Source organism: Artibeus jamaicensis, unplaced genomic scaffold (genome assembly GCF_021234435.1).
Source record: "Artibeus jamaicensis isolate MK-2021 breed Jamaican fruit bat unplaced genomic scaffold, CSHL_Jam_final contig_426, whole genome shotgun sequence".
Taxonomy (NCBI): Eukaryota; Metazoa; Chordata; class Mammalia; order Chiroptera; family Phyllostomidae; genus Artibeus; species Artibeus jamaicensis.
The window spans coordinates 2,637,404-2,655,841 of NW_026521826.1; the positions used below are offsets into that span (position 1 = coordinate 2,637,404).

At 37.6% G+C, this 18,438-nt stretch overlaps 1 protein-coding gene across 1 annotated transcript in view; it reads right to left on the bottom strand.

Annotated features, from left to right (window-relative positions):
- Window positions 1–599: 599 nt before the first annotated feature.
- Window positions 600–18,438, bottom strand: part of CDNF (cerebral dopamine neurotrophic factor) — a 28,581-nt gene continuing 10,742 nt past the window's right edge. The window contains exons 2-4 of the mRNA XM_037141266.2: window positions 10,678–10,805; window positions 6,728–6,869; window positions 600–4,058 (exon numbers count right to left, since the gene is read on the bottom strand). Coding sequence (XP_036997161.1) covers window positions 3,880–4,058; window positions 6,728–6,869; window positions 10,678–10,805 — 449 coding nt within the window. The 3' untranslated portion in view covers window positions 600–3,879. The remainder of the gene's footprint in view (window positions 4,059–6,727; window positions 6,870–10,677; window positions 10,806–18,438) is intronic.

Genomic DNA, 18,438 nt, shown 5'->3' on the forward strand with positions numbered 1-18,438 from the left:
TGTAACAGGGTGCTGCCCCCGAGCTCCTAGGGGTTAGTGAAATCTTTACTAGATGCACCATAGTATCTTTCCATGATCTGAAGACAAAATTATGAATTCCAAGAATTCATAGCTCCAAGTGTTTTGGCTATGGACTATGGACCTCTACTCCACTTCCTTATGTGTTCTTTTTCTTTCTTTTGTTCTAAATGCCAGTTAATCCATCTCTCACACAGTATAATTCAACTAATCCACAGTATCTTAATTAACAGGCATACGTTCACAGGAAACCCACAACTTGCCAGACCAGGCTGCAAGGTCAACCACCAAACTTTGGAAGAGCCAAACTGCACAGGCTGAGCTTTGCGCACCGAGAAAACAGCACCACCGGCAAGTTGCTGAGAGAAGCCGGTATATGGAAGACGCCTAGGACAGCCTCACAGGGCAATCGCCACTGAAGCTGTAGAAATACTGACTTTTTTTCCTTTAAAATATGAATAAATTTTTTATTTTTTATTATTGTTCAATACTGCCTTAAAACTGATCCACTTTTCAGATAGCTAACAACCTTATCTCTGTCAACTACCACATTTAAAAGTTTAATTTATCAGTCTCACACACCAAAATTTTAATTTAAATCCTGGTGAGTTTTAGAAATTCAACACCATGGGTGCCTGCACAATCCCAAATTCTCAAAATTTTGCCAGTGAAAAGCACACAGAAGACATAATACTACATACTACTCATTCTATTTTCATTTCTCTCTTGGTGGAATTATTTTATTTCAAGCACACTGTAAAAGAGTGGACACCTGACAATCACTTCTTCCAAATGACAGGCAGTGGATAAACTTGGACATGTGCTTAGAAAAGTCACTTATCAAGAACTGCTCGAACCCACAGAGGGGGGCCTCTGGATCACAAAATGCTCTGCTGGTTTTAAGGATCTGATAGTCAAATATTTTCTTGTCCTATATGCCAAGCTGGTTTGTTTTAAATTTAACACTCTTCAGTAGAATACAGATATCCACACTCAGATAAAAACCACAAGTTTTAAGCTGTGCTCTAAATGTTCTATCTAGTCTCCCATGTGTATTTAGGAAGCAGAGTAAAGAGCCAACTGCTTGACATTGTAGAAATCCAGAGTAGATCGGGAAGGACGTCTGCCCAGACCACTACTGTTTAAATGAAAGTTTCGCCCAGAGCTTTGTCCCTTCTGTCAGAATGTCTGACTTCTAAACCATGTGTGCTTATGCATTTGGGGTTAAGATACAACAACAACAAAAAAGCATACACACATGACAAAGAGAAAGATTTAAAATGAAAATGAAATAGAAAAACGGTAGCTACTTCTTGACAAACCAAAAATGAAGAAAAGACCTAACTGCTTACATTTATGAATGAAGCAAATAGCAAGGAGGGGAAAGAGTTATTTAGGGTATAGCAACCAGAAATTACAACTAAGATTCGTGGGAAAGAAAAATTGGTACCATGTAACAGAGGTACCTTGCGGCCCAAAACTATTTCTCCCTTTTTCCTGATTTGGGGGAGGGGGATTTGGTAGCAATGGATCCAACCAAAGGATGTTATTTCCCGAACTCCCTTGCAGCTACATTTGGTATGTGATTAAGTTCTGGTCAGTGACATATAGGCAGATGATTGAGTGGGATATTGAATTATGAGTGGGTGGAGATGAATGGGAGGAGAAAGGGGAGAGAGAGGAGGAAGGCTCCCCTAAAGTGGCTGGCTCAGTACACAGGGGCAGGTTTTTTAATGCCTTCTCCCTTCTGGAACAAAAAATTCCAGCAGCCAACTGGGCCATGGGTAAGAATGGAACCCACCACTAGGATATGAAGCAAAAAGAAAAGGGAGTCCTCAATAAGTTTGTGGGACTGCCACATTTACTCTGGACTGGCTACCTCTGGAATTATTTTACTTGAAAGAATCAATGCTTGTGGTTTTATTTTTGTTTGTTTTTTGTTGTTATGGTTATATTCAGCTCTATCATAAACCTAACTGATTGGGACAAGTAGAAGGGAAAAAATCAATCACAGGACCCAAGATTCAGGCCCTCGATACTCAAAGTGTGGTCCCCGGAAGAGCAGGCTGGATATCACTTGGGGCTTGTTAGTAATACAGAGGCTCAGGCCCCTCCCAAACCTACTGATTCCAGATCCACATTTTAACAAGATCCTGGGTGATTTGTATGCACAGTTTGAGAAGTTTGAGTAGCTCTGACTTAGAATAAATGCCCTTTGGAAAAGCAGACTAAATATCATGAATTTCAATGACCTGCTGGGCAGTGTTCTTATTGCCTAGATGTATATTCTGGGAAAAAAAAACCACACTGAGAAATATGACCTGATTTTGAGGTTAGACATCAGACATACTGTTTTCAAATGACAACTTTCTCAATGGTTCAAAGTGCACTAAAGAAAAACAAGCATAAGTTTATAAAAAGCAAAACAAACAAATATAAAAACCTAAATTTAGGCATTTTAAAGATACGATTCATAATTACGTAGGGTACTTTACACATAATGATAAAGCTGCCAAAATCCAAAACCAATAACCCTTTTGGCTATTTATTACACCAAAGCTTTTTTATTCTCATTTTTAAGTTACTAACCACTAATTCTCTTACAAGTCTGGTTACATTCCCAACTACTCAACTGAAATTTTGTTTGTGTGGGTGGCATTTTGAAAATTAAAATAACACTTCCAATGTATACTTTCAGTCTGGAAAATTTCTCCTCCACTCCCCAAAAGGACACCTAGTTAGTAATTGCAATTCTTTGAATGCCTAAGAAGTTTTTAATCAATTAATTTTATTTAATTTTCAAATAACTTTTCTACAGCAGCATTTTAGATATAATTTACACACAATCGATACCCAGATCTTCACTGTACTAACAGATATTTGACAATGATACTCACCCATGTGACCACCATGAAGGTTGAGGAGGTCCCATCACCCCCAGAAAGTGCCCTCGAGTTTTCATTCCCTGTTTCCACTTGCCACACAGAGGCAGCCACTCCTACAGTCTGGTCTTACTCATATTTGGCCAGAAAATGGAGCCAAAAATGATTTTACGGTTGAAAGCTGATAAGACAGCACTAGGAACCATAAAGCCCCATGTTGCCTGCCTGTGCCCTGAGTGTCTTTTAATCCGTTGTCAAAAGCTAATCTACTGTGTGATGGGAAGGCATGCAGAAAGCCTTGAGCTTTGCTCACTTAGCCTTGTGAGTATTGATACAATTTGCTAAAACACTGGCTATCCGTGAGTGGATCCTTCACCTATTTTCTTTAAGTATGTTTAAATAGGTTTCAAATACGTTTTCTTCTTATGCAAGACACTAGTTTCAAGTAGTTACCTCTTGACCTCTCATTTCTGATACCACAGAGAGCTCAAAAGTAGAGTGATTTGCAGTTGAAAATGCAGTTTACTTTAAAATAAAAAAAAACACTTTTGGTTACGCCAGGAGTTAATATGCTAAGCATTGTTCTTTTTGTCCTAATCCAATCTACTGAATGAAGTATTAGTGCCCGAAGAGGCGCCTCTGAGCGCTCTCCTCCTTCTCGGAATCAATTGACTCAGTCAGTTTTTCAGTAGTTCTCTTTTCCCAGTTTTAGGAGGGAGCCAATGATCATTTACCCAGTCCTTACAAGAAAATTATGAGAAAGGCACCTATAAGTTTTGGTACAGTGAAAATGTAAGCTACCACTAATACTAACAGTTTTACTTACAAACCTAAGCAACCAGTACCAAAGTGTACTACCAAAACAAAATGTATGAGACCGCACACAGAGCAATACCTAGTTACTCTTAACCAACAGGCCCGTATCCTGGACAGCCATTCTATGTATAATTACAGTCCCCGGTGCACCAAAGTTGGAGGGTCAGAGCTCTGTCTTCCGGGGCGTTGCTGCATACTTGGGCGCCAGGTCTCGGATCAGATTCACGTAGTCGGCTTTCTCCGCGCAGGCGCGGCACTCCTCTCCCCAGCTGTACAGTATCTGTTTCAGCTCTGCCACTCTCATCTTCCACAGGTCCACCGATGCTAAGTCTAATTTCTTTTCTAAATGACGAAAAGGAAACACACAACTCTTTAAAAACAGCAACTCTGAAACACTGATAAAGGCAAATGGTGTTACTTAATCTGGGGGCTGAGAACAGTTCCATTTTCTATGGAAACCAAGACATACCTAAGGAAAGTGTATAGACACAAAGCTATTAGGACAAATGGTGTTCTATCAGACTTTCTCGCCTCGGGATTATACGTGCTTCAAAACACAAGGGTCGAAGCCGGGTAGCTTTGCAGTATCTGCTACCATGGCTTCACATGATGAGCATTACTGAAATGAAGAAGAGCAGCCTTCTAAAAGCCGCTCCTAAGGTAAAAAGGAGCATGATTGGTAAAAAGAAATGCCTTGGGACAGCCTTGTGTGCGGCCAACAGAAATCCATAGATTATAATTAACTAGAAAGTTATGGCTCACTTTTTATATACAAAGACATGTCTTCAATAAAACAGCTAAGCATATATATTACACTGCATCGAGTCTTTAAATATAAATTTGAAGAAACCAAACAGGTGAATATAATTAGGAGTATTCTTATTGATCCTTATTGGGTTTGGATCTCTGTTTAAATTCACCTGATCCCCATCCCTGCGGGGATTACTGATTTACTACAGCATTCGCTGTGGTCCTTTGGGGTGCACCCAATTCTCTAATGCCAGCACTTCAGCCCCAGTCAATCTGGCTTCTACTATTCTTGCCAGTTACACTTGTCTCCGACTTTTAACTCCTTTACCAAGACCACTGTTTTTCCATTTACAAATTGTCTGCAGAGAATGTCAAGAACTCAACTACTTCTCTGTTGTCCAGCCCCCAAACAACAACAACAACAATTAATCTGTACTATACTTATGATTATAATTTCCCTATCAAAAGGGGTAGTTTTCCTTAAATTTATATAATGTTTTAAGTCAGTTTAACCCAATAAATCTAGAAAACAATGAATAAAAGTTGGATTTTAAAGCCTTGTTTATTTGGAGGATCAGCTACCCTTACATTTTTTATAGTGATATCCACCCTCTTAAGATACAGAAGAAGCAAAAAAAAATTTTCAGGTCAAAAAAACAAAAGACAACTTCCTCATTGAAAACATAATCCAACTCTATACTTATCTTGATGTTAATTTCATGACTGACTTAACAGAATACCTCTAAAAGTAGAAGCATTTATAGTCCAGATTATTATTATCCCACAGTTCAAAGACCCCTGGTCAATCTCAGGTTTCTTGCCAACAATAAGCAGGAAACAAAACATTGGGCCTAGTGGTCTATTCAAAATAAAGTTGAGTGAGAAATATACTTCATTGCAGTGTCAGTAGTTTCTTTGAGCTTTTCTAAACAATTTAGAATCTGTCATTAATTTTAAAAAGGGGAAACCTCTGTGACCCCCTAAAACTACATGGAAAAGATTGATACCAAAATTAAAACTAGTTCGTGGCTCCCCAAGGGCCTCTAGTGGCCAGCATTGTCCAAACACTAGTAAATATTCATTTATTAATAATATCCGATGAATATTTCTATTATCAAGGAACCCAGTAAGTTCTCTTGCGCATGATAGAAGACATTCTAAATAACTTTGTTGAACTAAAGAATCAGCACAGGTTTTTCCCTTTTAAGAATATTGTTTATATGGCCTCAGCGATTCCTGCCTCGCCTGCATTGCTTGGAAGCCAATAAAAAGGGATGCCTGTCCCTTAATCACTACCTTGGAAGCTGGGGCCTGCCCCTGGCAAGTTGAGAAGCAGGTTGTTTTGAGTATCTTCCAAACTTAAATCTATTTAAGGCCGGTTATGTAATGATGGTGCATAACAATTTTACACAGCTATGTTAGAAAATAAGATTAAAATAATTCAGTCTGGGTACTAATTAGGTAGTTTACAATACTACAGTGGATTTGAGTATGTAACATAAAACAATTACTTGAGCAAAAGAAATGGGTCTGTACTGGTGGAACTTCAGGTGTTAAGGATAAGCTAAGAAAGGAACTGCCGCCTGCCCCCACCAAAAGCCTTTAAGTCTACCCAAGCCTACCCAGTCTACCCAAAAGGCTGGCCCAGATAGAAATCCTCAGTACAAAAATAATAAATTTATCTATGTGAAACATATAAGGCCAAGGGTAATGATTTAAGTAGGACATCTTTCCCGGCTGTTTATTTTAGGTACCCTCAAAAAGGTTATTTCATCAGGCAAAACCTGATTTGCTACAAATAACCTATTTCCTAAAATTTAAAGCTGGCAGGCAAAATAATAGACAGACAAATCTAGGGGAAAAGATACAGACACACTTAAAACTTCTGAGTCCTGGTATCACCTTTGAATAAATGCTACTTCTTTCAGTGGGTTACCAAGAGCTAAATCCCCGTGAGTAGTTGTTCCCTTGATACTTTGAATTCTCCTTGATGTACACAGTTGACACTGTCTTGGTGACTTAAGAGTTTAAACTTTCCTATTTGGGATGACAGTTTTACCTAAAGTTGACTGTGCCAGTGTTCATTTCTCTCAGCCCCCAAAAGGCCAGACGGCATTAAGCACCATTCAGCAGCCCAACAACCTAGTGGCAAGTGGAGAATTCCTTCCCTTCCAACACTGACTTTCTAGAAACATAGCCTGTTTTGAGAATTGGCACTACTTTGGACATTATGGAAAAAAAGACATGGGACTCCATTATACCATATTTCAGCTCACAGATTTGGCTGTCCATCTTCCTGAGCTTCTCGCAGATCTTCACTGCAGGCATGTGCACACTCATTGGGCGGGTGACCTCGCTTAGGATCTTGGTGGCTGCATCTTTGGTTGCTCCTAGGTAGTAGCACTGAAGGAGAATGAAGAGAATGTAGTAGCTCAGACACTGAGAAAAGCAAGTCATATGGTTTTGAGAAGTAAGAAAGAGGTTAACCTAGTTTTCATGGGCCAGCTCTTAAATTTTAAGCACAGCTCACACACCAGGAAACAAGTGCCTCCATTCCCATAAGCATCCTAATTAGAAGTTCCCAACAGTTCATATGATTTTCCAAGGCTTGCTGAGTGTTCCCTGTGCCAAGCACTGCTCCCAGGGTTTAACTGGTCCTAACTTATTATCATAGCAATCCTGTGAAGTCAGTACTATTACATACCCATTTTATACCCAAGCCAACTGCAGGCCACCAGCTAGCAAGGAGGAGAGATTGAGTTTTATTTCATTTTATTTTTTTAAACTTTCTTTTTACTGTTGATGCTATTACAGAAGTCCCCAGTATACTTTACCCACCTCCACCTAACCCCCACCTGCTTTCCCTCTTGCTCTCACTACACTGTTGTCTGTGTCTGTGTGTTATGTCCAATATATATGCTTCTTTGACTAATCCCTTCATCTTCTTTCATCCAGCCTCATTACCCACCTCTTCACTGATACTGTCAGTCTGTTCCACGTGTCCATGACTCTGTTCTATTTTGTTCAGAAGCATCTTTTGTTCATTAGATTCCACATGTAAGTGAAATCATATGGTATCTGTCTTTCTCTAACTGGCTTATTTCACTTAGTGTAATACTCTTCAGTTCCATCCATACTATCACGAAAGGTAAGATTTCCTTCCTTTTTTTACAGCCATGTAGTATTCCACTGTGTAAATGAACCACAGCTTTTTTATCCACTCATCTACTGATGGGCACTTGAGCTGGTTCCAGATCTTGGCTATTGTAAATAAGGCTGCAATGAACAGAAGGGTGCATATACTCTTTCAGATTAGTGTTTCAAGATTCTTAAGATATATTTCCAGAAGTGGGACCACTGTGTCAAAACACAGTTCCAGCCCTGACTGATGTGACTGAGTTGGTTGAGCATTATCCTGAATAAGAAAAGGTCACCAGTTCAATTACAGGTCAGAGCACATACCCACGTTGTGGGTGTGGTCCCTGGTCTGTGTGTGTACATGTACGAGAGAGAACCAATCAATGTTTCTCTCATACATCAATGTTTCCCTCCTTCCCTTCCTCCCCTCTAAAAATAAATAAATAAAATATTTTTTTACTGTTGTTCAATTACAGTTGTCCCAAGTCTTCCCCATTGCTTTCCCCTACTCCATCTATTCCCCCTCCCCTGCTCCCACAGTCAGTCCCCACCCCCGACCCATGTTTTTGGGTTCCTAATGTGGTGCTCCTTGACTTGACCCTTCCCTTCTTTCCCCTGTTACTCCTTCCCCCTCCCCTTTGTTCACTGTCAGTTTGCTCTTTATTTTCATGTCTGGTTCTATTTTGCTTCCTTGTTTGTTTTGTTGATTAGTTCCACTTGTAGGTGAGATCATATAATATTCATCTTTCAGCTAGCCTATGTCTTTCGATTGGAGCACTTAATCTGTTCATATTTTAGGTTATTATTGATAGCCTATTTATTTATTTATTGCCATTTTTTCTTTATACCTAGGTTCCTCTCACTTTCTATTTCTTCTTTTTAAAGCAGGCCTTTTAATGTTTCTTGCAATACTGGTTTGGCAATGATAAGTTCTATAAGCCTTTTGGGGGGGGTGCTGTCTGGGAAGGTCTGTATTTCACCTTCAGTTTTAAATGATACCCTTGCTGGATTAAATAGTCTTGGTCGTAGGTCCTTGCTTTTCACTTTGAATATTTCATGCCAACCTCTTCTGGTCTGAAGCGTTTCTGTTGAGAATTCAGCTGACAGCCTTACGGGAACTCTCTTTTGGGTAACTGTCTCTCTCTTACTGCATTTAAGATTCTCTCTTCATCTTTAACTTCTGTCATGTTAATTATAATGTGTCTTGGTGTGGATCTCTTTAAATTCCTCTTGATCAGGACTCTCTGTGCTTTCTGAATTTGTGCGTTTTTTTCCTTCACCAATTTAGGAAAAATTTTAGCCCTTATTTTTTCAACTATGTTATTGGTCCCTGTTCTCTTTTCTCCTTCTGGTACCTCTATGATGCAGACATTGTTACACTTGATGATGTCCCAGAGGTCTCTTAGACTCGCCTCATTTTTTTACATTTTCTTTTCTTTTTGATGCATAGCTTGGGTGCTTACTCTCAGTTTGTGCTCTAAATTGCTGATTCAGTCCTCTGCTTCACCTAACCCCCTGTTGATTTCTTCCAGTGTATTCTTAATTTCAGATATTGTATTCTTCATTTCTGACTGGTTCTTTTTTTATAGTTTCTATGTCCTTTTTAATGTTTACTGCCTCCATAAGTTCTCACTGAGATCATCCATTTTTTCCCCTAAGGTTTTTGAGCATCCTTATAACAATTGTTTTAAACTCTGCATCTGGAATATTAGTTGTTTCCATTTCATTTAATTCTTTTTCCGGGGATTCCTCTTGTTCTTTCATTTGGGGCATGTTTTTTTTTTGTCTCCCTATTTTATTTCTGTGTGTTAGGTAAATGTACTCTAACTCCCAAATCTGTTGTGATGGCTTTATGATGAAGGTGGCTCGACAGCCTCAGTGGCACACTCTTCCAAATCACCTGAACTCTGCTCCAGGAAGGTTTCTTGTGAGTTATGTGCACCCTATTGGAGTTGAGTCTTGAATGCTGTTGGCCTTTTCATGGGTGGAGTTAACCCTTCAGGCTGGCTGACTGTAAGGGTAAACCTTGGTCACCATGTAGGAGATGCCATGCAGGCAGAATTGTTCCCAGTAGGGTTTGGTGCCTGCGGGAATCCCCCTTTGGGTGTGCTGCTAGTGTGGTTAGTCGTGTTGAGCTCTGGTGTGATCTGAGGACCACCACTGCTTGTGTTGGTTCTGGGTCCATTTATTCAGGGTTCAGATACTGGTTGATGTTAGACATTGTGTCTAACTGACCTTGGGCTACCTGTCTGGAGCTATCATGCTGTTCACTGTTTTGGCTGCTTTTACTAGGCCTGGGTGTGCGAGGGAGGGGCCAATCTGTGTTTTAGGGCTGGCTTCCTCCAGCGAAGAGCTGAGGGCAGAAGGAGATTGAATTTTAAGAAATCTAACATTTTGGCTCTATAGTTCAGGCCACTTTTAATGTTATACTGCTTTTCAAGCCACCCAACTTAATCATTTTATATTTACCAATATAAAACTTAATGGTACAAATAAATGCTGAGATTTTTACCATGTGCCAGTGGTGAGATGCCTACAGTGCAAACTGAACTAAAAAGTTAAGCATACAATTTTAGGCAAAACAAATTGGCCTAAGACTATTTTTCATGATATAAACCAGTATATTGACAAAGTCATTTGTGTATATCCAGGAAACACTACATAAACATCATTACAAGAAAATATGAATACTTCATGGTTATATATAAACAAGGATATAAAATATTTTGAAAGCTTTAACTAATTGTCTTGGTAAGAAATAGAAAGTCTTCCCATTTTTAACTCAGAACAATAAATTCTCAATTAGACATTCAATTGTATAATTTTATTTAACAAAATATGAGCTTGATTTTTCTGTGGTTTATTCCAAAAGCAAAATGAAAACTGATGTATTCTAGATTAAAATTCATATGACTGCATTTTGTTGAATGAAAAGTTCCTACTTGCTCTTTACAGTGAACATGCCTGGGGCCAGCATCTAAGCAGGAGAACAGTAAGCCTAAGATCAGAAATAATAGTGTTAGCATTTTCCTTCAAGCCTCAGGGAAAAATGAAATGTGAAGATTTACCATACCAGGCGGTTTTCTTTTCCTTTGACGCCCAAGCAAAAGCTGATCAATTCTTTTTCTATGGTGTCCAAAGAAAAATTAATTCCTCTGGCTATCAATGAGTTGTAGAACCGGTTCAAGAATTCTTCACATACTAGAAGGAATAAAGAAATTACATATTTATGTACAAGACAACCACTAACACACCTCTGTATATGTCCTACTCATCCAATAAAAAGTATAACTATGATTTAACACATCATGACAGTGAATCAAAAATATTTGGAAGAATGATTTAGGGCCTGTAGCTATTAGCTTAGGATTGGACTTTGAATAACATGAGTTTATAGAATCGATCAATCAATCTCTGGAACCAAGTTCCACCTAAATCAAGAACATTCCTACAAAATTTGGCTAGCCCTAAAGAAAATACAGCTTTTTATAGGGTGTGATGATTGGGACATGTTTTTGTTTTGTTTTGTTTTTATATTCAATACTATTTTGAATAAGTTTCAGGTGTACAGCATATGACTAGATGATCACATAATTTACAAAGTGGTCCCCTTGATATTTCAAGTATCCACCTAGGACCATACATAGCTATTACAATATTATTGATTACATTTCCTATGCTGTACTTGACATCCTTATTACTATTTTTAACTACCAATTTGCAGTTCTTAATACCTTCACCTTTAAAAAAAACCAGACCTGCAGCTCCCCTCCCCCAAAGAAACCATCACTGTGTTCTCTGTACCTATGAGTCTGTTTCTGTTTTGTTTGTTCATTTCTTTTGTTCATTAAATTCTGCATATAAGTGAGATCATATGGTATTTGTCTTTTTCTGACTTATTTCACTTAGCATAATACCCTCTAGGTCCTTTACGCCCATGCATAAAGGATCCATGCTGTTGCAAATAGTAAGATTTCATTCATTTTAATGGCAGAGTATAATAATTCCATTGTATTATGTACCACCACTTTTTAATCCACTCATGTATCAGTGGCCACTTGAGTTGCTCTCATATTCTGGGTATTGTAAATAATGCTGCAATGAACATAGGGGTGCATATATTCTCTCAAATTAGTGTTTTAGGTTTCTTCAGATATATACTCAGAAGTGGAATTGCTAAGTCATAAAGCAGATCCATTTTTAATTTCTTAAGGAGTCTCCATACTTTTTTCCACAGTGACTGCACCAGTCTACATTCCCACCAAGAGAGCACGAGGGTTCCCTTTTCTCCACATCCTCTCCAACACTTGCTGCTTATTGATTTATTGATGATAGTCATTCTGACAGAATCAGGTAATATCTCAATGTGGGATAGTTAGCATTTCTCTGATGGTTAGAAATGTTGAGCATCTTTTCATATGTCTATTGGCCACCTGTATGTCCTCTTTGGAGAAGTGTCTACTCAGGTCCTCTGCCCATTTTTTAATTGAATTGCTTGTTTTTCTGCTGTTGAGTTATATGAGCTGTTTATAAATTTTGAATATTAACCTATTATCAGATGTATCATTGGAAAATGTGTTCTCCTATTTGGTAGACTGGCTTTTCCTTTTGTCAGTGGTTTCCTTTGCTATGCAAAAACTTTTTAGTTTGATGTAGTCCCATTTGTTTATTTTGTTTGTTTGTTGCCTTTGCCTGAGGAGATATATCAAAAGAAATATTGCTAAGAGAGGTGTCAGAGAATTTACTGCCTATTTTCTTCTAGGAGTTTTATGCCTTCAAGTCTTACATTTAAGTCTTTAACCCATTTTGAGTTTATTCTTATACACGGTGTAAGTAGGTCATCTAGTTTCATTTAATTGCACGTTTCTGTCCAATTTTCCTAACACCATTTGTTGAATAGACTCTTTACCCCATTGAATATTCCTGACTCCTTTGTTGATCATATAGGCATGGGCTTATTTCTGGGCTCTCTATTCTTTTCCATTAATCTATTTGTCTGTTTTTATGCCAGGACCATACTCATTTGACTGCTGTGGCCTTGTAGTATAATTTGATATCAGGTGGCATGATTCCTCCAACTTTGTCCTTCTTTCTCAAGATTGCTGTTTCTATACAAAGTCTTTTGTGGTTCCAAATAAATTTTTAAAAATATTTGTTCTAGATCTGTGAACTATGAAAGGGCACCCAAAACCCCCTTAGATTTATTTATAAAAATATGTGTATTTGTTATTACGTATTTAAACATCAGTCAACTTCAAAATATTCTCCATTTAATTCAATATACCTATTGAGATCTTTGTTCCACTGCTCAAAACAGTTTTGAATGTGTCAATTTTGATACCTTTTAGTGCTTCTGACATTTTTGTTTCACCTCTTCCACAACATTTCTCTTTGATAACTTTTTTCATCAGGGAAACAAAAATAGTCGCTCAGGGTGAGATCAGGTGAATAGAGACAGTAGGGCACAGGGGTCATGCCACTTTTGGTCAAAAACTGCTGAACACTCAGTGCAGTGTGGGCAGGTGCACTCGTAATCACCCCTTATGAAATGGGCAAAAGCATTGAAAGAATGTTTTAAAAAAATTCACTGAAACCAAATGCAGCCTCTCGCAACAAGCCCAGTTGGTACACTGATACAGATGAGTTCCTAGAACACTCATCTAGTGGAGGGAGCCTGTACTACAAGGGGCCTACCCTCTAGAAGATAATTCCAGTTTGGAGGGATACCCCCTTGTATATAATTGGTATTTTAATAGGCATTGCATTGAACCTATCTATAGATTGCTTTGGGTAGTATAGACATTTTAACAATGTTAATTCTTCTTATGCATGAACACAGTACCTGCTTCCATTTATTTGTATCTTCTTCAATTTCTTTCTTCAATGTTTTATAACTTTCCATGTACAAGTTTTTCACCTCCTTGGTTTAATTTATTCCTAGGTATTTTATTTTTTTGATGCAATCATAAATCGAACTTTTTTTAGTTTCCTTTTCTGATAGTTTATGATTGGTTTATAAAAATGCAACCAATCTCTGGATATTTATTTTGTATCTGGCTACTTTGCTTAATTCATATATCATTTTTAGTACTTTTTTGGTGGAATTTTTAGGATGCTCTATATACAGTACAAGTCATCTGCAAATAATAACAGTTTTACTTCTTTCTTTCCAATTTGAATGCCTTTTATTTCTTCTTGTCATCTCAGTGCTGTGGCTAAGACTTTCAGTACTATGTTAAATAAGAGTGATGAACTTGGACATCCCTGAATTGTGCCTGATCATAAGGGAAATGCTTTTAGTTTTTCCTCATTGAATGTAATGCTAGCTGTGAATTTTTTCATATATGGCCATTCTTATGTTGAGATATATTCCCTCTACTCCCACTTTGCTGAGAGTTTTTATCGTAAATGGGTATTTTTCTGAATCAATTCATATGATCATATTATTTTTATCTTTATTTTGTTTATGTGGCATATCATGTAAATTAACTTGTAGATATTGTACACACTTTGTATCCTAGTAATAAATCCCACTCGATTATGGTGTATGATTTTTTTGTATGTATGTATTGCTAGATTCAGTTTGCTAATATTTTGTTGAGGAGTTTTACATCTGTGTTCATCAGGGATATTAGCCTATAACTTTCTTTCTTTGTAGTGTCTTTACCTGGTTTTGGAATTAGGATATCACTGACCTCAAAAATGAGCTTGGGAGTGTTCCCTCCTCTTGAATTTTTTTAATAGTTTGAGGATAGGTGTTAGTTCTTCTGTGAACATTTGGTAAAATTCACCTGTGAAGACATTCATTTCAGGACTTTTGTTTGTTGGAAGTTTTTAGGTTACTGCTTCAGTTTCACTAGTTGTAATTGATCTAGTCAGACTTACTGTTTCCTCTTGATTTAGTTTTGGGAGATTGTATGTTTCTAGGAATTTATCCATTTCTCCCGAATTGTCCAATATGTTGGCATATAGTTGTTTATAATGTTTTCTTACAATCCTTTGTATTTCTGTGGTGTCAGTTGTTACTTTCCTTCTTTTATTTCTCACTTTATTTATTTTGGTCCTTTTTTTTTTCTCTTGTGAGTCTGGTTAAAGTTTATCGATCTTGTTTATCTTTTCAAAAAATAAGCTCTTGGTTTCATTGATCTTCTGTGTTGTTTTTTTAAGACTGTTTTTTCGATTTCTGCTCTGATCTTTATTATTTCCTTTCTTCTACTCACTTTTGGCTGTGTTGTTTATCTAGTTCCTTTATGTGCAAGGTAAAGAAAAATGAGATTTTTCTTGTTTCTTGACTTAGGCCTGTAATGCTATGAATATTTTCAGGACTGCCTTTGCTACATTCCACAGATTTTGGTTTGATGTGTTCTCATTTTCATTTGATTTGAGGTATCTTTTGATTTATTCCTTAATTTCACTGTTAACTCATGTTTAGTAATATGTTATGGAGCCTCCATGTCTTTGTGCACCTTTCAGGTTTTTCTCTTGTGATAGATTCCTACTTTCACACCAGTGTGGTCAGAGAAGATGCTTGATATGATTTTAATCTTTTTTAAATTTATTAAGACTTGCTTCGTGTCCTAACATGTGGACTATCCTAGAAAAAAATTCCATGTGCACTTAAAAAGTATGCATATTCTGCTGCTTTGGGGTGAAATGCTCTGAAGATATCAATTAAATCCATCTGGTATAGTATGTCATTTTAGGCTGCTGTTTCTTTGCTGATTTTCTGTCTGGAAGATCTAGCCATTGATGTCAATGGGGTATAAATGTCCCTCATTATTACACTCAAGGGACATTTAATTTGAAGCATGGAAGAAAACCTGAATATGCATTTTGAATGAAGCCCCTTCTTTCAAAGGTGGTCTGCATCTGTTTATATGTTCCATCAGCATGAGCCTGACATTAAACCCCAAAATGAACAATTGTATTTGATCCCAGGGTAAAGAGCCAGTGAATAAATGAGGCTCATGAGAGACAAGGGCAACAACAGCCATGTGTTGGGTGTTTACTGGTGCCGGAACTGTTCCAGGCTCCTTCTGTTCTAAGCTCATTCTGGGATTCATTGAAGTCTCAAAATGTATGATGTAGATACATTACCATCCTCATCTTATAGACGAAGAAATGAGCCAAGGAAAGGCCAATTAACTTGCCCAATAAGTGGTAGAGAGGAAATAAGAATCCGGGTGGTGCGACTCTGGGCCCACACTTACTGATTCAGTTACTCGACAGTAGGAGGGGGATGCTTTCCCATGTTGCTTTCTCAGATGGGGCAACAAACCAAGAAACAAACAGAGGCCAGAAGCTTAAGCTGGAAAAATATAGCCTTAATATTTGAAAGAGACTTCTAGGGAAACATAGCATAGAAAATTAGACAGGCATAGACCCTTGGTTCTCTCTATGCTTCCTCTTAATTCATGGTATTCATTAGAGCGAGGCAATGTGCTCTGTCCTCTAGACCCCAGTAATCATTTGTCTTATCTGTCTGCCTGGCAAATGGGACAAGATACATAAATCACCTTAATGCACAAACTAGACACCTAAAGTTGTTTAAACTATGTTAATTTGATACATTGATTTAATCAGTGAATAGGGATTTATTGAACAATTTCTATATATGAAGCACTGTATGAGACTTAACTAAACAATGCACTTCAGAAAGGAGACAAAAATCCAGAAGGAAGGATCAAGCTATAAGAAGTAATGATGATAAAGAATCTATGCACCCCAACATTCATAGCACAATTTACGATTGTAAATTGTAAAATTCCAAATGCTGGAAGCAACCGAAGCACACCCGTCAGTAAACCAGTGGATCAAAAATCTATGGTACAGTTATACAATGGAATACTATGCAGCAGAAAGAAAGAAGGTGCTCCTACCCTTTTCAACAGCATGGATGGAACTGAAGAGCATTATGCTAAGTGAAATAAGCCAGGTGGTGGAAGACAAATACCATATGATCTCACCTATAAGTGGAACCTAATCAACAAAACAAACAAGCAAGCAAACTATAACCAGAGACATTGAACTTAAGAACAATCTGACAGTAACCAAAGGGAAGTGGGAGAAGAGTAGGGGGAAAGTAGGGGCAGAGTTGTCATGGAGCAGGTATAAAGTACACATGGACAAAGCAAAAAGGGGTAGAATCAAGAGTGAGAGGCGGGGATAGATGGAGACAGAGGGAGGAGGAGAATGGAGACAACCGTACTTGAACAACAACTTTAAAAAAAGGAACTGGAAAAAAAAAAGCAATGATAAGAACAGAAAATGAGAAATTGGAGAAAAATCTAATGGTTAACTATAAAAACAATAATAAAGAACATGTAAGGGCATAAACACAGGTAAACCCCAATACAGGACAATCCTAACACTTAGGATTAGGAAATAAAGATGAATTTGAGTTCAACTTCCCAAGGTCCTTTATCATCCAGGAGGAAGGTAGCAAAACAAAATTGTGAAGTCATATTAATTTTTAGCAAATTAAACATGTTAAAAATGTAAGCGTTAATATCTGAAAAATGTAAATAAATTACTGCTAAATCAGTATTGGTGCAGGGGACGTGAAGAGACTTTAAAAACATTATCAGTCCACTAGAAGGCAGTAAAATAAAAAAGAACAAGAAAAAACACAAAAATTTCTTTTAAAACCCCACAAAATTAACTGAGAGAAATAAAACCCAAACTATCATTAATTAAAATATGCATAAATGTACAAAAAAGAAAAGTTTAAAAAATTAAAAGATATGTGAAAAACAGTATGCCAGTTCCTCAAAAAAATCAAAATGCAACTGCGTTATGACCCAGCAATGTCACTTCTGGGTATATTTACAAAGAAACCCAAAATACTAATTTGAAAAGATATATGCACCCTTGGCCAGGTAGCTCCGTTGGTTAGAGTATCATCCTGATATGCCAAGGTTGCAGGTTCGATTTCCTTATCAGGGTGCATATAAGAATCAACCAATGAATGTGTAAATAAGTGAAGCAACAAATCAATGTTTCTATCTCTCTTCCTCCCTTCTCTCTCCAAAACTGATAAATAAAAAAATATTTTATAAATTAAAATATATTTTATTGATTATGCCATTACAGTTGTTCTATTTCCCCCCTTCATTCCCCTCCACCCTGCACACCGGCTCCCCCACCATTCCCCCCTTAGTTTATGACCTCCTGTCTCAAGTTCTTTAGACTCTATATTTCCCATACTAATCTTGCCCTCCCCCTATCTATTTTCTACCTACCATCTATGCTGCTTATTTTCTGTACCTTCTCCTCCCTTCTCCTTCTCCCTCCATGTGATCTTCATTTCTATGGTTCTGCTCCTGATCTAGCTGTCCTTTTAGTTTGTTTTTGTTTTAGGTGTGGTTCTTAATAACTGTGAGTTTGCTGTCCTTTCACTGTTCATCTTTTTTATCTTCTTTTTCTTAGGTAAGTCCCTTTAACATTTCATATAATAAGGGCTTGGTGATGATGAACTTCTTGAATTTGATCTTATCTGAAAAGCACTTTATCTGTCCTTCCATTCTAAATGAAAGCTTTGCTGGATAGATCAATCTTAGATGTAGGTCTTTGGATTTCATGACTTGGAATACTTCTTTCCAGCCCCTTCTTGCCTGTAAGGTCTCTTTTGAGAAATCCGCTGACAGTCTGATGGGAACTCCTTTGTAGGTGACTATCCCCTTATTTCTTGCTGCTTCTAGAATTCTCTCCTTCATTTTAATCTTGGCTAATGTAATTATAATGTGCCTTGGTGTGTTCCATCTTGCATCTAACTTCTTTGGGACTCTAAGCTTCCTGAATTTCCTGGAAGTCTATTTCCTTTGCCAGATTGGGG